The sequence below is a fragment of the Dama dama genome, chromosome 12 (assembly GCF_033118175.1).
Source record: "Dama dama isolate Ldn47 chromosome 12, ASM3311817v1, whole genome shotgun sequence".
Taxonomy (NCBI): domain Eukaryota; kingdom Metazoa; phylum Chordata; class Mammalia; order Artiodactyla; family Cervidae; genus Dama; species Dama dama.
Window position 1 is genome coordinate 92,018,147 of NC_083692.1, and position 22,886 is coordinate 92,041,032.

The 22,886-nt window shown below is 35.6% G+C and overlaps 1 protein-coding gene across 1 annotated transcript in view; it reads left to right on the plus strand.

Moving 5' to 3' along the window:
- Positions 1-22,886, plus strand: part of AP3B1 (adaptor related protein complex 3 subunit beta 1) — a 227,970-nt gene that overhangs the window by 182,636 nt on the left and 22,448 nt on the right. The window contains exons 23-24 of the mRNA XM_061158118.1: positions 9,669-9,900; positions 14,395-14,479. Of these exons, the coding sequence (XP_061014101.1) occupies positions 9,669-9,900; positions 14,395-14,479 (317 nt within the window). The remainder of the gene's footprint in view (positions 1-9,668; positions 9,901-14,394; positions 14,480-22,886) is intronic.

Sequence of the window (22,886 nt, forward strand, 5' to 3'; positions counted from 1 at the left end):
AATATACACAACTTTATAAAAGTTTATACACATCATTCTGGATTTCAGATTTATTAAAAAGTAGAATATTGACAGTGAGGCTTATAGGTTTTCCTTTGGGGAGAGGAAAGAATAGGATATTATTATAAACTGATTTTACTTTCCTCTCAACAGCTGTGGAAACAGAATACATCCTATATGGGAGTCAGCAAACATTTTGTAAAGGGCCAGAGAGTAAATATTCTCAACTTCACAGACCACAGCCATTCAACTCTGCCACTGTGGCAAAGCAGCCAGAGACAATATAGAAATGAATGAATGTGGCCGTGTGCCAGTAAAACTTTGTGGGCATTGAATTTTAATTTCTTATCATTTTAGTGTCACAAATGTTATTTCTTTTTATTTTTTCAAACATTTAAAAACATAGAAGCCATTCTTAGCTCACAGACTACACAAAAGCAGTGGACTAGTTTTGATTAACAGGCCAAGTTTGCTGGATCCTACTTAACACCATGCATGAAGTAAGGTTCTCACTAAATGTTTGTTTATAATGTACTCAGCTCTTTCTGCAAATACACTTTTATTTGTTACGAAAATAAGAGGTGAATATACTGATGACTAAGAGTAATTAGTGCAATCATTGATACTTTCTAGAGTACCTTAATTTACATATACAAGGAAGAAGTTACCTTTAGAATTATAAACCATTTATTTAAAGTCATATTTGATGGAAAAATATATATTTACTTGAGTCTTATGTATACAGTTCTAGCTAACAGTTAAGCAACTTTGCCCTTTGCTTTTTTTTTTTTTAATTTTTTTTAATTGAAGGATAATGGCTTTTACAGACTTTTGTTGGTTTCTGCCAGACATCAGCATGAATCAGCCATAGGTATACTGCCGTTTGCTTTTTTAAATCCTGTACTAGATGCTAGAGGGCTTCCCTGGTGGCTTATGGTAAAGAGTTCACCTGCCAGTGAAGAAGACACCATTTCGATCCCTGGTTCAGGAAGATCCCCTGGAGAAGGAAATGAGAACCCACTCCAGTATTTTTACCTGGAAAACCCCGTGGACGGAGGAGCCTGGCAGGCTTTAGTCCATGGGGTTGCAAAAGGTCAAACCCAAATTAGCAGCTAAACAACAGCTAGGTACTGGTGTGTGAGTGTGTGTGTATTCTCAGTCATGTGGGGGTCTTTGTGACTCCCTGGACTATATAGCCTGCTAAGCCCCTCTGTCCATGGAATTTTCCAGGCGAGAATATTAAAATGGGTTGCCATTTCCTTCAGGGAATCCTCCCTACCCAGGGATCGAACCCTTACATCTCTTGCATCGGCAGACAGATTCTTAACAACTGTGCCACCTGGACCCAATACTAAATATTAAAATGGGCTCACTTTCTATAGTTTACTGGGCAAATAAAGCAATACTCTAGCTTTCTGCATTACGGTTCTTACCAGTTGAGATTTACACTGGTTTAAAAAGTGCTAATTTTAAAGATGAAACTGCATCTCTATTTACAACTATTTTCTGGTTGTTTTTTAATAAATCATATACCTAAGTATATACTGCTGTAAAATAAACCAAACAAAATTAGATACAAAGAAAGTATTTTATGTACTATAGACCTTTATATTTTTGAAGTCCAAAAACAGAGTAGATCGATAATATTTAAAAATGATTAAGTGTCTGAATGTGGATTAAAGCAAAAGACTAGAAGACATTGTTTTCATAAAGCTTTATGTGGAAGTGTCGTCTCTGAAATAGTAATGCAGATGTTGAACAAGGTTTATTCTTAGGCACTTACTTGATACTCCCTGTTTTATTTTCAATTCTCATTTAAATTTTATAATTCAATCATTTTGAAAGAAGTTTTACAACTTTAATCTTAATAATCTCAAAAAAAAAAGCAGACATGCTATGTCATAAAATAACTATTAGTGACTAGTTTGTGTCCTATAAATCTAACTTGAGTTGATAATATGGTCCATTACCAGCTAACTGCACAGAGTATTTTTCATTTTACACTCTTCAGTTACTTTTTAGTGAAGTGTTAAAAAATATGAAGCTTTTCTCCTCTCTAAAATTGCACGCTGTCTGTCTGTTATTAGGGAGATAACAGCTCTTATAAATGTTTCAGCAAGTGCTAAGTAGACAGTTATGTGCGCTCTCATTCCACGCTTATTTGCTTACTGTAATAAACTGATAAAATATGTGTGGTTTGTCTCTGTGTGTCTACAGGCATCATGAGTCACATAGATTTCCTTTAGAAATAATGTTGTGTCTGCAGAATTGATTGGTTATTTTCATAAACCATCTAAAGGTACACAAATGACTTTTATTATTTAAACATATGCTGTGTAAAGATTTGTGAGGATTATCTCACTGTTACTTGATGCTTTTTGTTCTGTTAACTCTAGAAGGGGGCTTTATGTTTTAGAGTTATTACAGTTACTGAGCTAATTACCTTCTCAGGAATCATAGTGAGGATAACCCATATCATTTGCTTATAGTACAGCTAAATTTTTAATTCTTTGAACATTTGCAATTAAATAATTAAAACTTTAAGAATACTGTCTTTAATACTATCCTCTTTATACAAGTTTCAATATTTAATGGAAAATAATGCTTTTACATGAACTGGATACTTTAAGAATTAGTATTTGTATCATAGAAATCCTTCTAATTATTAAATTGTTCTTTGTGTGTGCCTTTAAGAAATATGGTGTTTTTCATTTGTGCGTAATTATATGCACTAGGAAATTTTTAGTCAAGTCATATTCTAAAACCGACAAATATTAATATTGATAATCTTCACTTATCAACACAGTAAGCTCCTTGAAAGACCGTTAGTATTTTTAGGAACAGTGTTATAGTTAAGCACTCAGACATTTGTTAAGTATCATTATGACCAATACTAGTAGTATATTATCTGTAGATCTCTGTAGACATTTAAAGTAGAAAAATTATACTTTGAGTTCTAAAAATGGGTACAATTGTGTTTTATAAATTGAACATAAAATCAATGAATAAATGGAGAGACAGATAATAAACATTGCAAATAAGCAAATTATGTGATTATGTGTATTGTATCTGAGAAGGTATTAAGTGACTATGAAAAAAGAAGAAAGGGGAAGCAGCAGGAAGAGATGCTAATGGGTTAAACCTCATTAAGAAGGGAACATTTGAGCAAAGGTATATGGGCATTGAGCCATGTGAGTATTTGGAGAGAGTGCATTTCAGGGGGAGGGACCCAGTGCCAAGGCCCTGGGTGGGAGGCTTACTGGTGTGTGCAAGGAGTGGGAAGGGTGTCGGGGTGGCTGGAGTGAAGGGAGTTGTGGGTTCAAAAGTAACAGGAAATGAGGTCAAAGAAACGCAGTGGGGCCAGGCCATATGGGGCCTTAACGGCCTTTATAAAAGTTTTTAGGTCTCATTTTCAATGAAATTGGGAGCCACTGAAGGGTTTTGAACAGAGAGGTGACATGATGTAACTTTATTTTAACTGATTCTTGCTGGCTTCTGTTTTCAGTATGTGCTCTGTAGGATGCAAGAATAGGAGCAAGGAGACCAACTAGAAGGCTATAGGAGTAATCCAGATGTGAGGTTGTGGTCTCTCACCTTTCTCCCCAAGATACCCAGGGAGACATAGAAGTCAGAGAACAAAGACAGGCAAACCGGTCCTTTATTAGCCGGGGTTTTGCTCTGTAACCTCAGCATAGAACTTCAGTGAGTAGTATGGGCACATCAAGAATTCCTCTTCCCTGAAGAGAGTAGCCTTGAACCAAAGCAGGCTTTTAGATTGAACCATAAGAATTGCTAATTCCACTCTTTTTTTTTTTTTCTCTTTATTTTTTGAGGTATAGTTGATGTACAAAATTATTTAAGTTTCAGATGAACGATATAGTGAATCAGTTTTTAAAGGTTATACTCCATTTATAGCAGTTATAAAATGTTGGCTGTATTCCCTGTGTTGTATGATATATCCTTGGAGCTTATTTAATTCATACATATTAGTCTGTACCTCTTAACCTCCTACTCCCATCTTTCCCCTCTCCCTTCCCTCTCATCATTGGTTACCACTAGTTGTTCTTTATACCTGTGAGTCTACTTTGTTTTTGTTATATTCACTAGTATGTTTTCTTTTTTAGATTCTACATACAGTATTCGTCTTTTTTTGTTTGATTTATTTCACTTAGCATAAAACCCTCCAAGTCCATCCATGTTGTTGCAGATGACAGAATTTTTATTCTTTTTTATGGCTGAGTGTTATTACACTGTGTGTGTGTGTGTGTGTGTGTACACACCACATCTTCTCCATCCATTCATCTATTGATAGACATTTTGGTTGCTTCCAGATCTTGGCTATTGTAAATATGTTGTTAAGAACATTGAAGTGCATGTAGTTTTTCAAATTAGTGTTTTCTTTTTTTTTTTTTTTTGGATATATATCTAGGAGTGGAATGTCATATGGTAGTTCTATTTTTAGTTTTTTGAGAAACTTCTTATTATTTTCCACCAATTTACATTGGTGGAACACAACAATTGTTGGTGAGGATGTGGAGAAAGGGGAACCTGTCTACACTGTTGGTAGGAATGTAAATTGGTGAAAAATAATATGGAGGTTTCTCAAAAAGCTAAAAATAGAACTGCCATGTTAACGTTCCACTCCTGGGTACATATCCAAAAAAAAAAACACTAATTTGAAAAACTACATGCACTTCAGTGTTCATAGCAACATACTTAATATAGTCAAGGTCTGAAAGCACCCAAAATGTCCATCAGTAGATGAATGGATAGAGAAGATGTGTGTATTCTGATAGTTGTGAAGTGATATCTCATTGTGGTTTTAATTAGCATTTCTCTTATAATTAAAGATGTTGAGTATCTTTTCATGTTCCAGCTGGCGATCGGTATGTTGCCTTTGAAGAAATGTCTATTCAGATCTTCTGCCCATTTTTTAATTGGGTGGTTTGTTTTTTTTTGATGTTGAATTGTATGAGTTGTTTCTGTATTTTGGTTATTAACTCCTTATCAGTCATGTCATTCACAAATATTGTCTCCTGTCCAGTAGATTATCTTTTCATTTTGTCAAAGGTTCCTTTGCTGTGCAAAAGCTCTTAAGTTTAACTTAGTCCCATTTGTTTGTTTTTGCTTTTATTTCTTTTGCTCTAATTCAACTCTTTGATCTATAGAATTGTTAGGTTCATATGGTTGAACCGAATCAGATGCCATGCATGAGTTTCACCATAACATCTGTCCCAAGGCTTTAGGGGAAAGAATGAGAAAGTACATTTCTCCCATTATGATTTTATTCCCCAGTCCCCAGTTAGCATCCTGAACTCTGGCTAATCCTGATTAGTAGTTGAGTTGGGGGAGTTAAATGACAGAAACTGAATTTGAACTGGCTTAAACTAAAGAAAAGGGGCAGGGGGTTCCACTTCCTAGATTATTTTACAGAAAGCCACACTTCAGAAATGGTAGGAACATGTCATCTTTAAGAACCATCCAAACCAGAGATACCAGCAGGACTCCCTGTCTCTCAGCTGTGCTTTGCTTTATTTCTTGCTGAGCAATACAGCAGGAAATGTGGCCACAGACATTAGAGTTTTAAATCTCAGACTTTTAGCTACTTGAGAGAGATTGACTCCACTTCCCAAGTGCCATATCCAAAAATCCTAGAAAAGGCACTCATTGGGCCAGGTGTCCATTCCTGAACCTTTCCTTAATGTGGTCAGATCATGAGTTGGCGTGAGAACATGCCAGCTGCATCGGGAACTGAATGGCAGCGTTCTTAGAAGATGGTCGGATGTGTTAGGCAGTCCCGGACATAACCTCTATAGGTAGAGCACTGGGGAGAAAGCGCCTTTGAAAGACTAGCCTTTAGTCTTCAACCAGATAAAAGCAATCCTGAAACATTGAATCCTGATTCCTCAATGTCTGTCCTAAAACTTATATGATACTTTGTTGTCAGCCATCAGAAGACATCATAAGACATCAGAAACCCATAGAAATAATTGTCCAGGTTATAAAATCAACTTTTACAAAGGAAAGTGAAAAGAAAAAAGTAGCTTCTCCTATATAAGGACTTCCCTGGTGGCTCAGAGGGTAAAGCATCTGCCTTCAATGCAGGAGACCTGGGTTCGATCCCTGGGTGGGGAAGATCCCCTGGAGAAGGAAATGGCAACCCACTCTAGTATTCTTGCCTGGAAAACCCCATGGGTGGAGAAGCCTGGTGGGCTACAGTTCATGGAGTCACAAAGAGTCGGACATGACTGAGTGACTTCACTTCACTTTTCTCCTATATTAAATAGGCTTCTCAGTAGCAAAGCATGCTAGCCCAGGCAGTACCATTGTGAACATTCTGTAAAGGTGCCCTTGAGTGTAAGCTAGATTTTTAGCTCATATCCCCGTCTCAGGCAGTTACAGCTGTCCAGCTGTACATGATAGTCCTACTCAGTGTTAATTTAGCTCTTTGGGGTAAGTGGATCTGGGAATTGTTGAGTGACCAAAAAATAAGGAAATGAATAGGTATCAAAGAACTGTGAAGGGTATGAGATATTGCCTCACTTGCAGGTTAACAAAGGAGCCTGAGACAATTTCATGGCTACTGACAGAAGACACAGACTCCTGTGTCAAAGGCAAAGTACAGTTTATTACTCACAGCAGTAGCAATAGCCAGGGGAATATCGTTATTACCACTTCCCCAGTTTTCACAGGGTGACAGGATGAATGCTAGATATGAGTGCACATGCAGTGTTTTGCTTTAGAGAAGAAGATTTTTAGCATAAAAGATCCAAGCCTTTTATAAGGGTCTTTTGGTAAACCTGTTCAACCTTTGTGCCAGAGTGGAGGCACTGAACCTGTTTCCAAAGACTGTTTGCTATACATCCTGGAAAAGATTTTCAGGAGCAAAGCTGTTTGTTAATGCCTTTCCTTAGAAGCTGTGCAGAACTGTGAGAGAATATGGAGAACTATTCCTCAACAACTGGAGAGGGAAGGATGTGACATTGTGCCCTTAGGTCAGGGGTCAGCCAACTTTTTCTATAATGGGTCCAGATAGTAAATATGTTAGGTATTGGAAGTACTCAGCTCTTCCACCATAGAGCAGAAGAGCAACCATCCACAGTGTGTCAAAGAATGCAAATGGCTGTGCTCCAATAAAACTTTATGAAACAGGCAGCAGGTCATATTTGGCTTGTGGGCCAAAGATGGTCTGTTTTGTTCAGACTTTTCAAGTATCCTTAAACTTAAATCCTCATTTTCACAGCCCCAGCCTAGGTCATTCTCTAATTAATTTACCTTTTACTATTGTTTTAGCAGTTAGTAAAATAATCATTATTTATCAATTGTGAAGTCAGAAAAGCCATCTTAGAATATAAGCACCGACAGATCATATGTGTGCTTCTGGAGTATAGGTAACTAATCTGATATACAAAATGTTGAACTAAAGTCTTATTTTCTTGTCAGGATTAATTGTATTACATGTGGAAATTGGCAAAGGATTTATGGAACCTACTGGTTTTATTGAACAAAATATCATCTATGTAGTTAAGATATTAGAGGAGATTCACTAATTGTGACTTGTATGAACTTAAAAAATAGGTTAGAAAAAATAGTCATTCTCATTTAGCCCGTCTCTGTAGTTAAAAAAAAGCTATATTATTACCCTCTAAATGCCATTTAGGAGCTATTTACTGTGTAAGAAAACAGTAGGCTTCTTTGCATTATCGTAGATAAACTTGGAGGATTGTTAGGGAGGACCTTTTTAGATGCTAACTTCATTAATTAAAGAGTGCTTCTTGAATTTGGCTAAGTGTAGAAAGAATGAGTGAAGACAATTACACTATTTTTCTTCCATTGCTGCACACTGCTTTAGCATCATTTTAACTATCATAATAAAGGTGCAGAATTTTGAGACAAAGTAGAATATATATATATATATATATTTGGATCATGTGTCCCAGAACTAGATTAAGAGAATTCAATAAACCATCTGAGACACTTTGATAGCTCTTAAATGACATAAGGCATGCCTTCAGAGAACCTTATATGATGTCTAGAGCGCTAATTCCTGGCTGCATATAACTCCAGATTCCTGCTTCTTTTCTGCTTTTCTATGTAACTCTTGAATTTTTGTTGATGCATTTTAAATGATTAGTATTATTATTAAGCTTTTTATATATCAGATCTCAGTGACATAGTGAACATGTTGAACAGGTTAAATTATAATAGGAAACCTGGTTTGGGAGAGTGCACTTGTTAGGAACAAATCTTGACTGCTGCTGCTGCTAAGTCGCTTCAGTCGTGTCTGACTCTGTGCGACCCGATAGACGGCAGCCCACCAGGCTCCCCCGTCGCTGGGATTCTCCAGGCAAGTGTACTGGAGTGGGTTGCCATTTCCTTCTCCAAGGCAGTAAAGTGAAAAGTAAAAGTGAAGTCGCTCAGTCGTGTCCGACTCCCAGTGACCCCATGGACTGCAGCCTACAAGGCTCCTCCATCCATGGGATTTTCCAGACAAGAGTACTGGAGTGGGGTGCCATCACCTTCTCTGGTTTAATTACAATTTTTTTTTTTTTTTTTAAGCCTTCCTATGTCAAGTCACATGCAATACTTTGAATGGAAAGATAGCCTCCTTATGATTTTAGAATAGACTTTTTTTTTTTTTTTTTACTTTAATATGCTGCCTTTGATTCCAGTCACAGTTGAATTTAGCTCAGAGTCTAAAGTTCAGTGGAAACAGAAACAGGTGATTAGCCAAGAAAATATTGGCAGGGGGCGGGGTGGGTGAAGGAATAAGGGACACTTTGTTTTGTTGAACAACTGAATCATATTGTGAGGCTTTAAGAAATAAAACTGTGTGGTACTGATTTAGCAGTTCTATCAAGGTTCAAAAATGTCTCCAACTAAATAATTAGAATGTTTGCATTTACAGATCATTGAGGAAAAGCTAGTCATTGAATCATGTACAGATGTTAAGTATTTGGAGAAAAATGATTAAATATAGAGTAAATATACCTAAATTAGTTCCTCATAAATTGAAAAATTGTAACCATAAGAGCTCTGGAAGAAAATGTAAATGAATAGTTACCTGATCTTGAGGCAGGGAAGATCTTTTAATCATTAAAGCAAAGGAAGAACCACTTAAAAAATCTTTAGTTTACAGCGAAAGAAATTCAAGATGAAAAAAGTTAAAGGAGTCAAGATTGGAAATGAAAGTATAAGTATCTGCCTATAATGAAAGATATTATAATCTGCCTGTAATGAAGTTATAGGCAGATATAAGTTCTGTCTCCCTTATATCTTATAGTTTGAAAGCCCAGGGAAATCAAAAGACAAATTACTAAAAATAAAAATAAAATTGGCAAAATGTCCAAAATATATTATACCTAGGAAGAAAATAAAGTTTATAAACTCCAAAAATATATATATTTATATAACTGTAATTATTCTCTTCTTTTTTAGATGTAGATTGTCAACATATTTTCATATATGCCTGGAAATTACAGAAGAATTTTTATAATTTCTGACTTCATATCTATCTATGTGATACCCTACTATTGTGTCTTATTGTGATTTATTTAATACTTTAGGGGAAATAGGAGTTAAATGTTATGAATTTTTACATATTTTTTAAGAATTAGTAACTATAATCACTAATTCACTTCTTTTTTTCTTTTTCCAATGTGCAATAGGTCAGTACTCCTGTCTTTGTACCAGGGAAGACTCATGTGCTGCTTCATCGAATGAGTGGGAAAGGACTAGCTGCCCATTACTTCTTTCCAAGACAGCCTTGCATTTTTGGTGATAAGATGGTCTCTGTGCAAATAACACTGAATAATACCACTGATCAGAAGATAGAAAATATCCATGTAGGGGAAAAAAAGCTTCCTATGGGCATGCAAATGCATGTTTTTAATCCAATAGGTAAATATTAATTCTCATTTATTGCTTTAACTATATTTATAATTAAATGTGTTTATTTTTAAAATAAAGTAGAATACATACTATTTTATTGATTTTTAGCAAACTCGGTTTATATTGGGTTGGCCAAAAAGTTCGCTTGCGTTTTTCATTGCCATGGTATGGTAGAACCTGAATGAACTTTTTGGCCAGCCCAACATTAGTTTTTCCTTTTTAAACCAAATTTGTTGTGTAAGATAAATACATTTTTTTGCCCATAGCAAATCAGATGCCAGCAATGGTGATAACCAGTACTGATGAAAGAATGGTTCTGGAGAATCAAAATTGCTTCCCATTTTTCCTACCTGCATCACCTACCCCCACCTGTTTTCCTGGTCAGCGTCCTTCCCTGAATGATTTTACTTTGCCTTTTGGTTATAGTACCTCCTGCATCTTTTCTTCCCCATTTTCCTTCACATTCTGTAGGTTGAAATGTGAGGGGAGCAAAGACTGAGAAGGGTGTATACCAATTCTGTTTGTCTTCCTCTTTCTGAAGGCAGAAAGCCCACAGTATGTTTCTGAAGACAGAAAAGCCTACTGGTATTTTCACACATCATGCGTTTTAATCTGTTGCCACCATTTAAAAATCAGTATCTTTTCACACTGAAGGGCAAACCCAGAAATCTCACTGTTCGTGGATAAAGCACGAGAGTATGGCGGCACCCGGGCTTTATCCCCACCTGCTGCACGGCCAGCTGATGTCAAGTCGGCTGCCCGCCCTGGGCACCATGTGCCTGCCAGGCTACCTCAGTGCCCCTTACATCACACTGTCTCTCCAGCTGTTACAGGAATACACCTTCTTTGCATTTAGTGTAACAGTTGTATGGCTTACTTTGAATTTTTAAATGGTACCATAGCTCTATTTTGGTTTTGCGTGAGTGGAGGCAGTCCTCCAGTTTAGTTGAAAGAAACTTCAGAAAAGATGTTAATTAAAAGTGATGTGAGGTTTCTGTCATTGAGTCCTTGAAGTGTTAAAATCAGATTGGTCCACATAGTTCCCTTTTTATAACACTTCAGGTGAGCAAAGCCTTTTGACCTCTGCCTTCTTTACTCATGATTTCCTATCGTATGGTTATTCTGCTTTTCTCCATCTTTGCCTGAGTGAGCTCTTTGACATTGTCGAATTCTCTCCTCTGTCATTTTAATGAGTCATTCGATAAAGAAGTCATCCTTTGTGTTATATTTTTCCACAAAGATATAAAAAATTCCTAATATTTAGATGAAATTTGGTAGCAGCCACAGTAGAGAGAAGTAGAGTTAAAGTAAATTGATTTCAGAACCCACTTAATATCCTTTTAAAAAAATAATTTGGTAATTAAGACACCATTTAAAGAATACAGTGTGCTGATTCTTATTTATTTTGTGGGTAACATATTGCCAAGGAATTAAGAATATCCCAATTTGTGTTCTTTTTTATTGCTTGCAATCCAGCTTTTTTTTTTATCTAGTTAAAAAGTTACTTTAAAAAGCATCAAGCAACTGATATATGCATTGTCTGAAGGTTGAAAGTGTTATCCAAAGGTTAAAACAGTAGAACAGTATTAACATTCCTTTGAGCTGGCATAATGAGTTGATGAGTTGACCTTTTGTTGGCCTATGTAGAACAGAAGAAATAAATACAATAAATTTCAGAGTATGGCCTTCACACCAAAATAAAATATGAATATATATCATTGCTTCAGTACTAGTAATAGGCTTTCTTTTCTTAGGCAGATTTCCTGACCATAGGGTTTCATTCATTTTGTTGGCATTTACTGGATACCCTCAAGATACAGAGTTCTTTCCCGTGCAGTGTAGATTTGTATGTAATACCACCTAGTCTCTTTCATCAGTAGATAACAGTAGAGCTCAGAGTATGGTATATCTTAATTAGTCCTTCAAAAACATCCTAAGGATGCAACAAAAATACTGCATTTTCATATTTTTGTGAAATAAGGGAAGTAAGATATTTGTGTTCTTTAATAAGCACATATATGTATGTTAAGGAGTCCAGTGACTTTCTTACTTGTCACCAGTCTGTTCTCTTTTTCTCTGTAATATGAGAAAACTCTTTTGTCAGGATTTTGCCCTGCCTCTAGCATGAAGCTGGATTCTTTGCAAAAGTTTTAGGAATAAAGTGCCATTTTCCCACGAAGATCAGGTACATGTACACAAGAGATTTAAAACACACACACACACACACACACCCCCAAAAGAGTAGCCTTAGGCTCTCTGCACTATATTCAGTGACTTTATGTTAACACTTGACAAGTTTGAGTTCAGCTAAGATTTCACTAGGTACTATACAACTGTCCCGTCATAGTAGACATCATCCTGTGTGACTTATTAAGATAGCAGTGTAATAGAACCAGTGTTTTTCAGCCATTTCTACATAACCCTCTCATGTATATTGTGATGATTCAGAAGTAGTGTTCAACTATAGACCCCTGCCTGAATAAACTTTTCCAATGTATTATAGTAGGCTTCAAATATTATAAAACTCTGTTGTATGAATAATTTTATGCTGATCACTTTGCTCTTGAAAGTGAAAGAGAAGTCACTCAGTCATGTCTGACTCTCTGTGACCCCATGAACTGTAGCCTACCAGGCTCCTCAGTCCATGGGATTTTCCAGGCAAGAGTACTGGAGTGGGTTGCTATTTCCTTCTCCAGGGGATCTTCCCGACCCAGGGATCAAACCGGGTCTCCCGCATTGCAGGCAGATGCTTTACCATCTGAGCCACCAGGGAAGCCCCTTTGCTGTTGAAGCTTTCATATAATAAAACATACCATTGATCATGACCTAGCCTCCAGATTTAGTATGGCACTAAACTCACAGTTGATTATCTTAAGATTGAGGATGTTATGAAATTGTGTCAAACAGTGCCATCATCAAGGCATCCTAAGAACTGTCACTTGGTCAAATGAGACGTGAGGATACATGATATAGAAAGATCTAGTCCCGAGTGCCATTGTTTTTTGGAGATTTGCTACCAATGTGGTGTCAGGTGCAAACAAGACCAAACCCCAGTATATCTGTGGCCCAGAAGAAAGCATCAAGGGTTCAGTGAAGAAGAGCGTTGAACAGTGTGACTGACAGCTGTGAACTGATACGGTGTAAGCTTTAGGAGAAATGCAAGAAAACCGTCATTGTAGTTATTCACAGTAAAGCCTGTTTGTCTAAGATAAGTAGCAAGGCTTCTGGGGTACTTACATCCCCTCCTGGTAAATGTTAGGTTTATAAATAAATGGAATTCCAGCTAGAACCGGCACACCAATAACACTAAAAATCAGCGTCAAAAAAAAAAAAAAAAAATCAGCATCAAATACCTCCTTTTAATGTTTAATCTTCATTTAGGCTTTTAGATATAAAAATACTTATTAATATTTTAAGCTTACTGAATTATTTTGTCCTACCTGTACCATGATTTCTGTAATGGTTAGCGTTAAATGGGAAATTATACCTATCACAAGCCCTAGGATAATCAGAGTCTACTGGACCATTGTGTGCTTGCTAAAATATAATTACATCTAATAATGCAACTAACAATACAACCACAGTTATACCGGAGACTTTAAACAAAGTAGAAATCAAAAGTGAATGGTTTCTATTTAAATACAGAATATATACAAATATTTATACTAAATAGTATATGTTTAAGATCCCTTATTATTCTAATGTACAGCATTACTCTTTGACTCTGGAGTCATAAGCAGTGTAAAATGGTGTTGCTGTTTATCTTGAGTTTTATTATCAACCAGTACTGTATATTGAAGCAGTTATTTCCCACACTTGATTAGTTGATAGGTGAAGCTTCAGAAATTATACATCTACAAAATGTCATTTTATAATTTGTTTTTTCAAGATAACATAATCTCCTACTAAATTTTCTTTGAGTAATTCTTCAAATAATACAATTAGATTTACTGTTTTGGTTCATATAATGCCAGTTATCTTCAGTAATACCTGAGGACAAATTAATTTCTTCTTCCAACTTTGCTTTAATTTGCATGCTTTCAATTTTGGACTTTTTCCCCTGTGAAAATTTAGGACATTGCTTAAAATGTATTTTTTATATCTAGAGTAAATATTCCATAAAGTACATAATCTCTTAAAAGCACCCAGAGTCTGGTACAGATGTTACAAACAGGAAAACATTTATTTCCTTCTTACCTTCAGTTCCTATCAAGACAGTATTGTAAAACATGAAATTTCTCAGGATAGGCTGTATTTCTGAAACAAATAGGTGTAATATGTTCATTGTAGTATGTGCAGAATTAAGTCGTGAAAAAGAAAGCCTTGAGGTGAAATTATTTTATAATTTGCTTTAATACCCTTAGTTTCAAATTATTCTTACAAATTATCATTAAATTTGACTGTTCTAGCCAAACCACAAACATTACATATGTTTTCAGTGTTTAGTTTGCCTCTTTTTCACTTCCTCTGTGTTTTCATGTCTAAATTTATCTTATTTCCTAGAATCTCTTGAGCCTGCGGGATCCATTACCGTTTCAATGGGTATTGACTTCTGTGATTCCACTCAGACTGCCAATTTCCAGTTGTGGTGAGTTCAGTTCTTCTGTGTTTCTTGTTACTATAAACAATAGCAGATCAAAATCAAGACTTTCAAATGCTTTTTCTATGAGAGAAAATATTTACACAGTCATGTTTTTCTTTGGCAGTGTTTAGACTGCTCTGAAATAGTTGCACAAATTATGTGTGATATATGTATTTTTAGTATTTATTACACAGATAGCCATTACAGTCTGCTGTATGTGGCCAAGGGCTTCTCTGAAGGCTCAGACAGTAAAGAATCTGCCTGCAGTGCGGGAGACCCAGGTTCTATCCCTGGATCAGGAAGATCCCCTGGAGAAGGAAATAGCAACCCACTCCAGTATTATTGCTTGGAAAATTGCATGGACCGAGGAGCCTGGTGGGCTACAGTCCATGGGGTAGCGAAGAGCTGGACACGAAGAGCTGAGTGACTAGCACTTTCAGTTTCACTCTTCTAATGTGTGAGAATTCCTGGACTGTAGTCCGCTGATGGGCTCCAGGCCGTGGCGTCACAAAGAGTCAGACACAACTGAATGACTAACACTTTTCTTTCTTCCATACATAGTTAAACTTCAGTTTGTTAGAGCCTGCTAAATATTTTTCTTTTTCGTTTTTTTTTTTTTTTTTTTTGCTTACCTCTATGCTTTTGGAAAATGTCTGAGAAAATTCATGAGGAAAACTCAGGAGAAATTAAATTTCATAATATTGTTGACTAGCCCAGGAAAGATACCTTTTGAAACATTTTATATGGTATCTTAAGCCCCTTAAGTGGAGGATTACTGATTCTGTCATTACCAAAAACCCATACATTTACTGCTTTTGATGAAATTCAAAAGAGAACATTTATCAGTTGGCAAAGGTTTCATAGGTGAATACTATTCAAAAGAGCTTTTCTAGGATTGAGATTTCCCATTGTTATTGTTTTATATAATTTTTATACACTTCTGATGAAATCCAGAAACTGTTAGCAAACTAATAGAAAGCTGTATTTGTGTGTCTTTAAGAGTTATCTTTGAACTGATTTCTTTTATATTTTTCTAATTTAAGATATAATTTGTTATTTTGATCTGAAGTCCTTTGTTCTTATTCTGAGAAGAATTGAGACATTTTATTTATCTAAATTTTAGGTAGCTTCTAACAGAATTTGTTATGATAAATACCTCCAGATTTAGGAAATACACAGACACTTTTAAATAAGTTTATAGGTTAAGTATAATGAATCTTTCTTTTTCATATACGTTTTCAATACCAGTAAGTCAGGCCTGATATTATACCATTTATTGCTGAGAACCTGCAATGATGAATATAAGCAATGTAGCATAACACATTGATTTTATGCAGATCTTCACCTTTATGTTTTGGGAGGTCTGCTATATTAGTGATATATAAAAACTGATTACTTTTCCCAACATTGCCTAGTAATTGTTTATTATTTTTCTATTAGACAAACAACACAGATCAATATTACTGAGCACAAGACTATGAGTAACATCACTCTAAATAGATTTGCCTCCAACACCAGAGGTATATTCATTTTAATGATTTCGACAATGTGAGCCCAATGACAAAGCTTATGCACTAAGTTAGGGCAAAATTAAGAACTAAAAAAATTCTTTTTTCTCTTCAGTTTATATTAAAAAATATAAAAAAAATTTTTTTTAATTTATTTAATTGGAAGCTAATTACAGTATTGTAGTGGTTTTTGCCATACATCTGTGCAGTGAAGGGTTTTTAAAAATATTTTTTCACTACAGAGATTTTCTGTTTAGTTCATTGGATAAGATTTACATCTTGTCTTTGACAATTAACTAAGTCCCTTTAGGGAAAAATATTTAGATAATATTTGATTTTTATCTTCCATTGGAAAGTACATATGAATAATTTTTTCTCAGTTTCTCTTAAACTAATTTTAGGAAAATGATGAATTTATTTTAGACAGAAAATAGCCTTAGCTATTATAAGCATCTGCATTAATATGTTTTTCTGTTCTGAAGGTTTGAATTAGTTATTTGTTGTAGATTTTTATTAAGTACATAACCACACTAGATCAAAAATTATTTTTGTGTGTATTCCAAAAAGAACACTTTGTCTTACATCAAATGTAATTGATCCTGAAGCAATGTAATCACAATTACTCACTTTCTTAATTGGCCTGCCCAAAATCAGAAAATGGAAACCGATCGACAGTGTTTAAATCAATAGCTTCATAGTAGTGCTAGTGGAGGTAGGGAGATAATGGTAATGGGTAGATCAATTGGTCTTAGACGCCAATCACTGACTGTGCCTTTTGCATAGTAAATAGCACTTTTTGCTTGGTGATGTGCTGTATTAGTGTTGGTAGTTCAATAAAAAGGGAGGGGAAAGCAAGAATGGCTGATACTGAATTTTTTCTTCAAAATATGTTATCCAAATCGATATATAAAATTGTGGGTAATAAGAGCGTATTTGATAGGAAGCCTTCAGAAATGCTGAGAACATGGATTATGAGCCCTTCAGGTACACTTCTATTTATTTATAGAAAAGGAACAAGAGTGAAATGATCCTACTTTAGCTTCTAGATTAATTCTCTGTATTGTTATAGTTATATGATGCATATATAGACAGTTAAAGCTACTATATATAACTGCATAGTTATATGGATACTTGATAAGTATTAATGTCTCTTTTTGCTTTGCATTTTAAATGGTCATCAAATTAAATCCTTGATTAAATGTGTATAATATACATAAATGCGTCTCTCTAAAAGTAGGTGCAGTGCATAAACAGGTCTCACCCTTGTTACCAGCAGATACTAATGTATTAACTAGTATGAAAAATTATATGACTTGGCTCAAGTTAGAGGACTGAGCACTAACCTCCACCCCTCTTTTTGCCCCAAATCATTAAAAAGTCAGAAAATACATTCTTTAATAGAAAATGAGCACTAAAAAGAGAAAGAGTGCTATTAGCTGACCAGAAATTGTGAAGAATTATTGGCAGTTAGAAAGCAAATGGGAGCAGATATACAATAACAGAGAAAATAAAAACCACAGAGCAGAGCACTTACGGGAGAAAACTACTATAATGGTAAGAACAACTCTGGCAGAATATCAAACACAAAGTGAACAAGTGAAAAGAAAAGTGAGGGTAAGACAGTATTCGGGAATTAAAGCACTAGTTCCAAACCCAGTTCCCCAACCTTTCCCCTAGCAGCAGGCAGCATACACATTTAATCAGACCTAAGAATTACCCTGTAAAGAAAGTGAACAGCTACTTACCTGGGAAGGACTTCTGGTAAGAATGTGGGGGCCTAAGAGAGCAGCAAGGGTTGAGTTTATAGGAAGGAAGCAGGATGGTCAAAGATGAGAGGAAATCCTTCTACCCAAGAGAAGGATATTCTCAAGTCATCTACACTAGGATAAAGCCAATGTTGCATCTGTTGGTAGAGAGATAAGGCCATTGCCTACCTGCCTCCCAGCTTCACAACCAGGTAACCAGTCATGTCTCACCCACTTAAGAAAACTTCATCCAGCCCAGCAAGGTAGAGGAGATCCATAGAAATAACACTCACTAACATGTATGGAGGAGTAGCTTCGTGCTGCACACTGTTCTAAACAGTTGGCATTGTGTGTGTTAATTTACTTAATTCTCAGAACATTCCTATGAAGTGAGTAGTGGTAGTATCCCATTGTAGAGATGAATAAACTTAGACATAGGAAGAAAACTTGTCTGAAATCTTACAGCTAACATGCAGCAGAACTTGCTGTTTTCGTTAACCAAACCTAGTCCTTCATTATAAATACAGACAGACAGCTTAAGATGACCAGACTTTTGAAGGAAGGTATCAATTTGAAAGGGAAGGTTCAAAATGACTTACAAAGACTAACCAGTCATGAAGGGAGCAGACAATCTGAGAAAGAGACAAGATATCTTTAAAAATTATAACTAATATCTGATTCCAGAGAACACTTTATCTATAAAGCAGGAATTTATTGCTTACTTTGAGAAAGAATAATTAGACAATTTAAAGTTATTCTTAGGGATTTAAAAACATAATTCCAAAAGGAATTCAGTAGGTGGATGATAGACTGGACACAGGTGAAGTCTGATTTAGTATTCCATAAGAGGGTCTCAGTGAGGGAAATCGAGTAGAACAGAAGACAAAAACACAGGGATGGAAAATATGAAAGAAAAGTTAAAAGAAGCAATTCATCTAATCAGTCTGGAAGGAAAGAAAAGAGACAATGGAGAAAAGAAATAAAGATATTAGAGGAGAAAATTTTCCCAAGCAAATGAAATGTATAAGCCTTCAGATTGAAAGGACCCATCAAAGGCCAAACAGGGTGAATGTGAACAACTAGCAAAAAGGCCACATTCTTGTAGAATTTTTGATAAGAAGAAAACCACTTTAGTATCTTCCAGAGAGAAGAAGAAAAGCAGCTTACCTAAAAATGAATAAGATTGTGAATGGAATCAGATTTCTCCTCAATACTGTCATCAGTTCTGGTAACCAGAAGGCAAGGGACATAACCTTGAAAATTCTGAGGAAGCCAAATGGACATTTTTCAGACAAGCAGAGATTCCATTAGTTTACCCCCCAACGACCTTTTCTTGAAAGGATTACTCAAAGATACAGTTAGTAAAAAAAAAAAAAAAAAAAGTTTAATCTGTAACAGAAAAATAGAATAAAAAATAGAGAAAGAATTCTACCTATAAAATCCACCAATATGTAAAAATAATTGTTCATAACTAATGTAAAAAATAAACTAATGATCTGGAACAAAAATCTCAACATGAACAAGTATGAGGAGGAATGATGGTTTTCTTGTCATGCTTCACAAGAGAATTGACTGATGGCAAAAAGAAGTTGAAATATGGTTTAAAATGTTAAAGCTAACCTCTAAATTAACAGAAGTATGGTGCTTATAACATCGAAATGACGAAAGGAAAGAAGAAAAGGAGTGCTTAAAACTTGACCAGTTTAACAAAGCAGGAAAAGAAAAAAGCGTGGTAAATAAAAAACAAAATAAGATGACTAAAAGGGGCCACACATACTAGTTATCAGATTTCAGGTACATAAGTTGATTTCCACTTATATTGGGCTTGTAAAAACACAATTAAGCATATACTGTTTATAAAAACCCCACCTAAAAGAGGGTGGCACAGAAAAATTGAGAATAAAAAAATAAAATGTTTATTTGTGTGTGTTTATTATCAGACATGCAAGTTACCTGTCACCACATAAAATATCAGAAGCATTCTCTTTTAAGTCAGAAAACAAAGTTTTACCCACTTTGAGATTTTTATGGAAGTTCTAGCCAATACAAAAAGACAAGTAAAAATAGTTAGAGGTATAAATCTGGAAAGACACAAGATTATCATTTCTACCCAACATGTAATTACCAACCCACAAAGTCTTAGAATCAGTGAGTTTAGGACAGTGGTGTGAATCATTATGTGAAAATTATTAGCATTTCTATATAGTAGGAATGACCAATTTTAAAACATTATGAGTAAAATTATTCTGTTTACAAGAACAACAAAAGGAATAATCAATTAACAAGAAATACATGATAACCTATGTGGGCATTTTTTAAATACCTGAAACTTTCCTGAAGGCCATAAAAAGGTGATATAAATAAAAGTAATAAATTTGCTGTGTTCCTAAATGGGAGAGAGGACTCTCCCACTTGTTAATCTTCAAATTCAATGTGATTCTGAGCTCAATTCCAGTAAACCTTTTCAAGGACCTTGACAAATTTCTAAAATTCACCTGGATAAAAGGATGCCCAAGAAAAGTCAAAACAGAAATTTAATGAAAAAAGCCTTTTTCAATAATAACTTCAAAATATTCTTTAAGGTCATAAGAATATTTTCATTCAGTGTAATTGGCCGTTGGCACAGGAGTTAGTGAATCAAAACAGAATTTAGAGATTTTGTACATCATGAAGGTAATGTTTCATATTAGTGGGGTGAGATTTCATGTCAATTGTGTATGGACCATTTTCTGGAAAAAAATAATGATACCTTCTTCCCACAGATTACTCCAAAGTAAATTCCAAATTAATCATAGAAACTATAAAAAGTGTTTAGAAATAATATAAACAAATAATTTTATACTCTTTGTGAAAGTGAAGTCACTCAGTCGTGTCCGACTCTTAGCGACCCCATGGACTACAGCCTACCAGGCTCCTCCGTCCCTGGGATTCTCCAGACGAGAACACTGGAGTGGGTTGCCATTTCCTTCTCCTTATACTCTTTGCCTGGCGGGTAGGGGGGGAGCAAAATTCAAGCAAGACACAGTATCCAGAAAGATATAGAGGAAAAGTGACAGGTTTGACCATTAAAACTTTTAAGCTTCTCTACAAAAGAAGAAAATATTGATGTTATAACAGGTGAGAGATAGTGAGAAAGTATTACAGCATTTTTAGCAGACGAAAGTTTAGTTACCAGAGTATATAAAGAACTCTCGCAAATTTCAATATGAAAGTGGAGAAAGTTTGAGAATAATTCATTTACAGAAAATGAAATGCAGTGAGCCAATAACAATAATACATACAACATTGGTAATAGGGAAATTTTTAAAAATTTATTCAAATAAAAAAAGACTTGCAAAATCCTAAAATAATTTTGATGCCTGACAAGGAAGGTACAGAAAAACATGTATTATTATTTACTGTTTGTGGGATTTCAAGTTGGTACCACCTTTTTTTAGGTCAGTTTGGCAGTATTTATCAAATATTAAAAATTCATAAACTAAACTCTTCAACTTAGTGATTTCATTTTTAGGGTATCAGGCTTGGGGAAGTATGGTAGCCTGTGATGAAGAAATAGATCTAAGAGTGTTAAGTAAGCTTTGTTTATAATAGAGAAAATTTGCAAATGAGAATTGTTAGGGGAATGCTTAAACAAATTATGATTACATCCCTGTTAGGTATGAGGGCTTTGGGTATCTACTATGCATTAAGTACTAAACTGGGTTGTGATATTCCTTTAATCATGGAAACTAGCTTACAAGGTTAAGTGCCATTTTTCTTACTTCATAGATAAGGAAACTTGAGTCTCACAATTTTGATCCTAGTAATCTGTGAAATGAGATTATGTGTATTCTAAGAATATGCATTACAGTTCTTTGTAGAACAGGTAGAATCTTGTCTTACATTAAACTATTACATCATCTGATCCCTTGTAATTTAGGCTGTTTAGAGCTACCTCATATTAGTACCTTGTCAATCTAGTAATCTGTTAATTCTATTAAATTCCCATCTGCCATTTCTCATTTTCACCATTCCCCTGTCTATGTCAAGACATCTGTGTTTAGCCCCATGTTCAACCAAAGGAGATGAGAAGAAAAAGGTTGGCGGGGTGGGGGTGGGGTGTTGCAAAAGAAAAGAACTATAAGGAGAGAAGTGAAGTGAAGAAGTGAAGTCGCTCAGTCATGTCCGACTCTTTGCGACCCCACGCTCCTCTGTCCATGGGATTTTCCAGGCAAGAGTACTGGAGTGGGCTGCCATTTCCTTCTCCAGAGGATCTTCCCAACCCAGGGATCAAACCTGGATCTCCCACATTGAAGGCAGATGCCTTATCGTCTGAGCCACCAGGGAAGTCCTCTATGAGGAGAGAGAAGAGAACAATTAAAAAAAAAAAAGGACAAAATATTTAAAAGGAGGCTCACAGAAAACTCTGGAGGACATCCTAAATCACTAATATAAATGAAAGTAAATTTTCCCCAAAATAAAGAGGAAACATTCCTTCTTACTCCCTGCTAAGCCAAATCTTGCTTAGAAGCTAAGACTGGGTTATAAAGTATTTTATGTACTAGTTACATTAACTAGATTTTGCATTCATTTGTGTGTAACAGAAACCTCTCTGTAGTGACTTCACCACACAGGGTTTTATTTATTATTCTCCTGGTATAAGGAAAACAGAGGCCAGCAGTTAGGAGCAGCTAGAGTATCTCCGCTTGTCTTCTCCGCATGTCTTCCAGTAGGAGGTCTTCCCAGCTTTTTGTTCCATGAGCTAATTTCATTAGCAAGTCATCCCAGGGGTCCCAAGATGGCTTCTGCACTTCCAGGATTCCGTCTGCATTCTAGCCCCCTCCCCCCAATAAAGGAATGAAGTGACAGGGAGGGAGGAGCCCGTGTGTGCTGGAAAAGCAGACCTTTCCCAGGAGCCCCCAACCGCTCTCTGTTCAGGCTTCATTGGTCATAACTGGGTCACCTGATCCGTCCAGCTGTTATTAATACAAGAGCCTGAGAGAGAGACAGTGTTCAGGTGGGCACATTATCTCCCTGAAGAGAATCAGGATGATTTCAGGAAAGAAGAAAAAGGAAAGTATTACTTAGTAAGTGTCTGCTGCAGCCGTGTTCCAATTTTATTACATTATTTGCCCCCCAAGACCCATTGTGGATGAACTTATAGCCTTAGTTTTTCATATG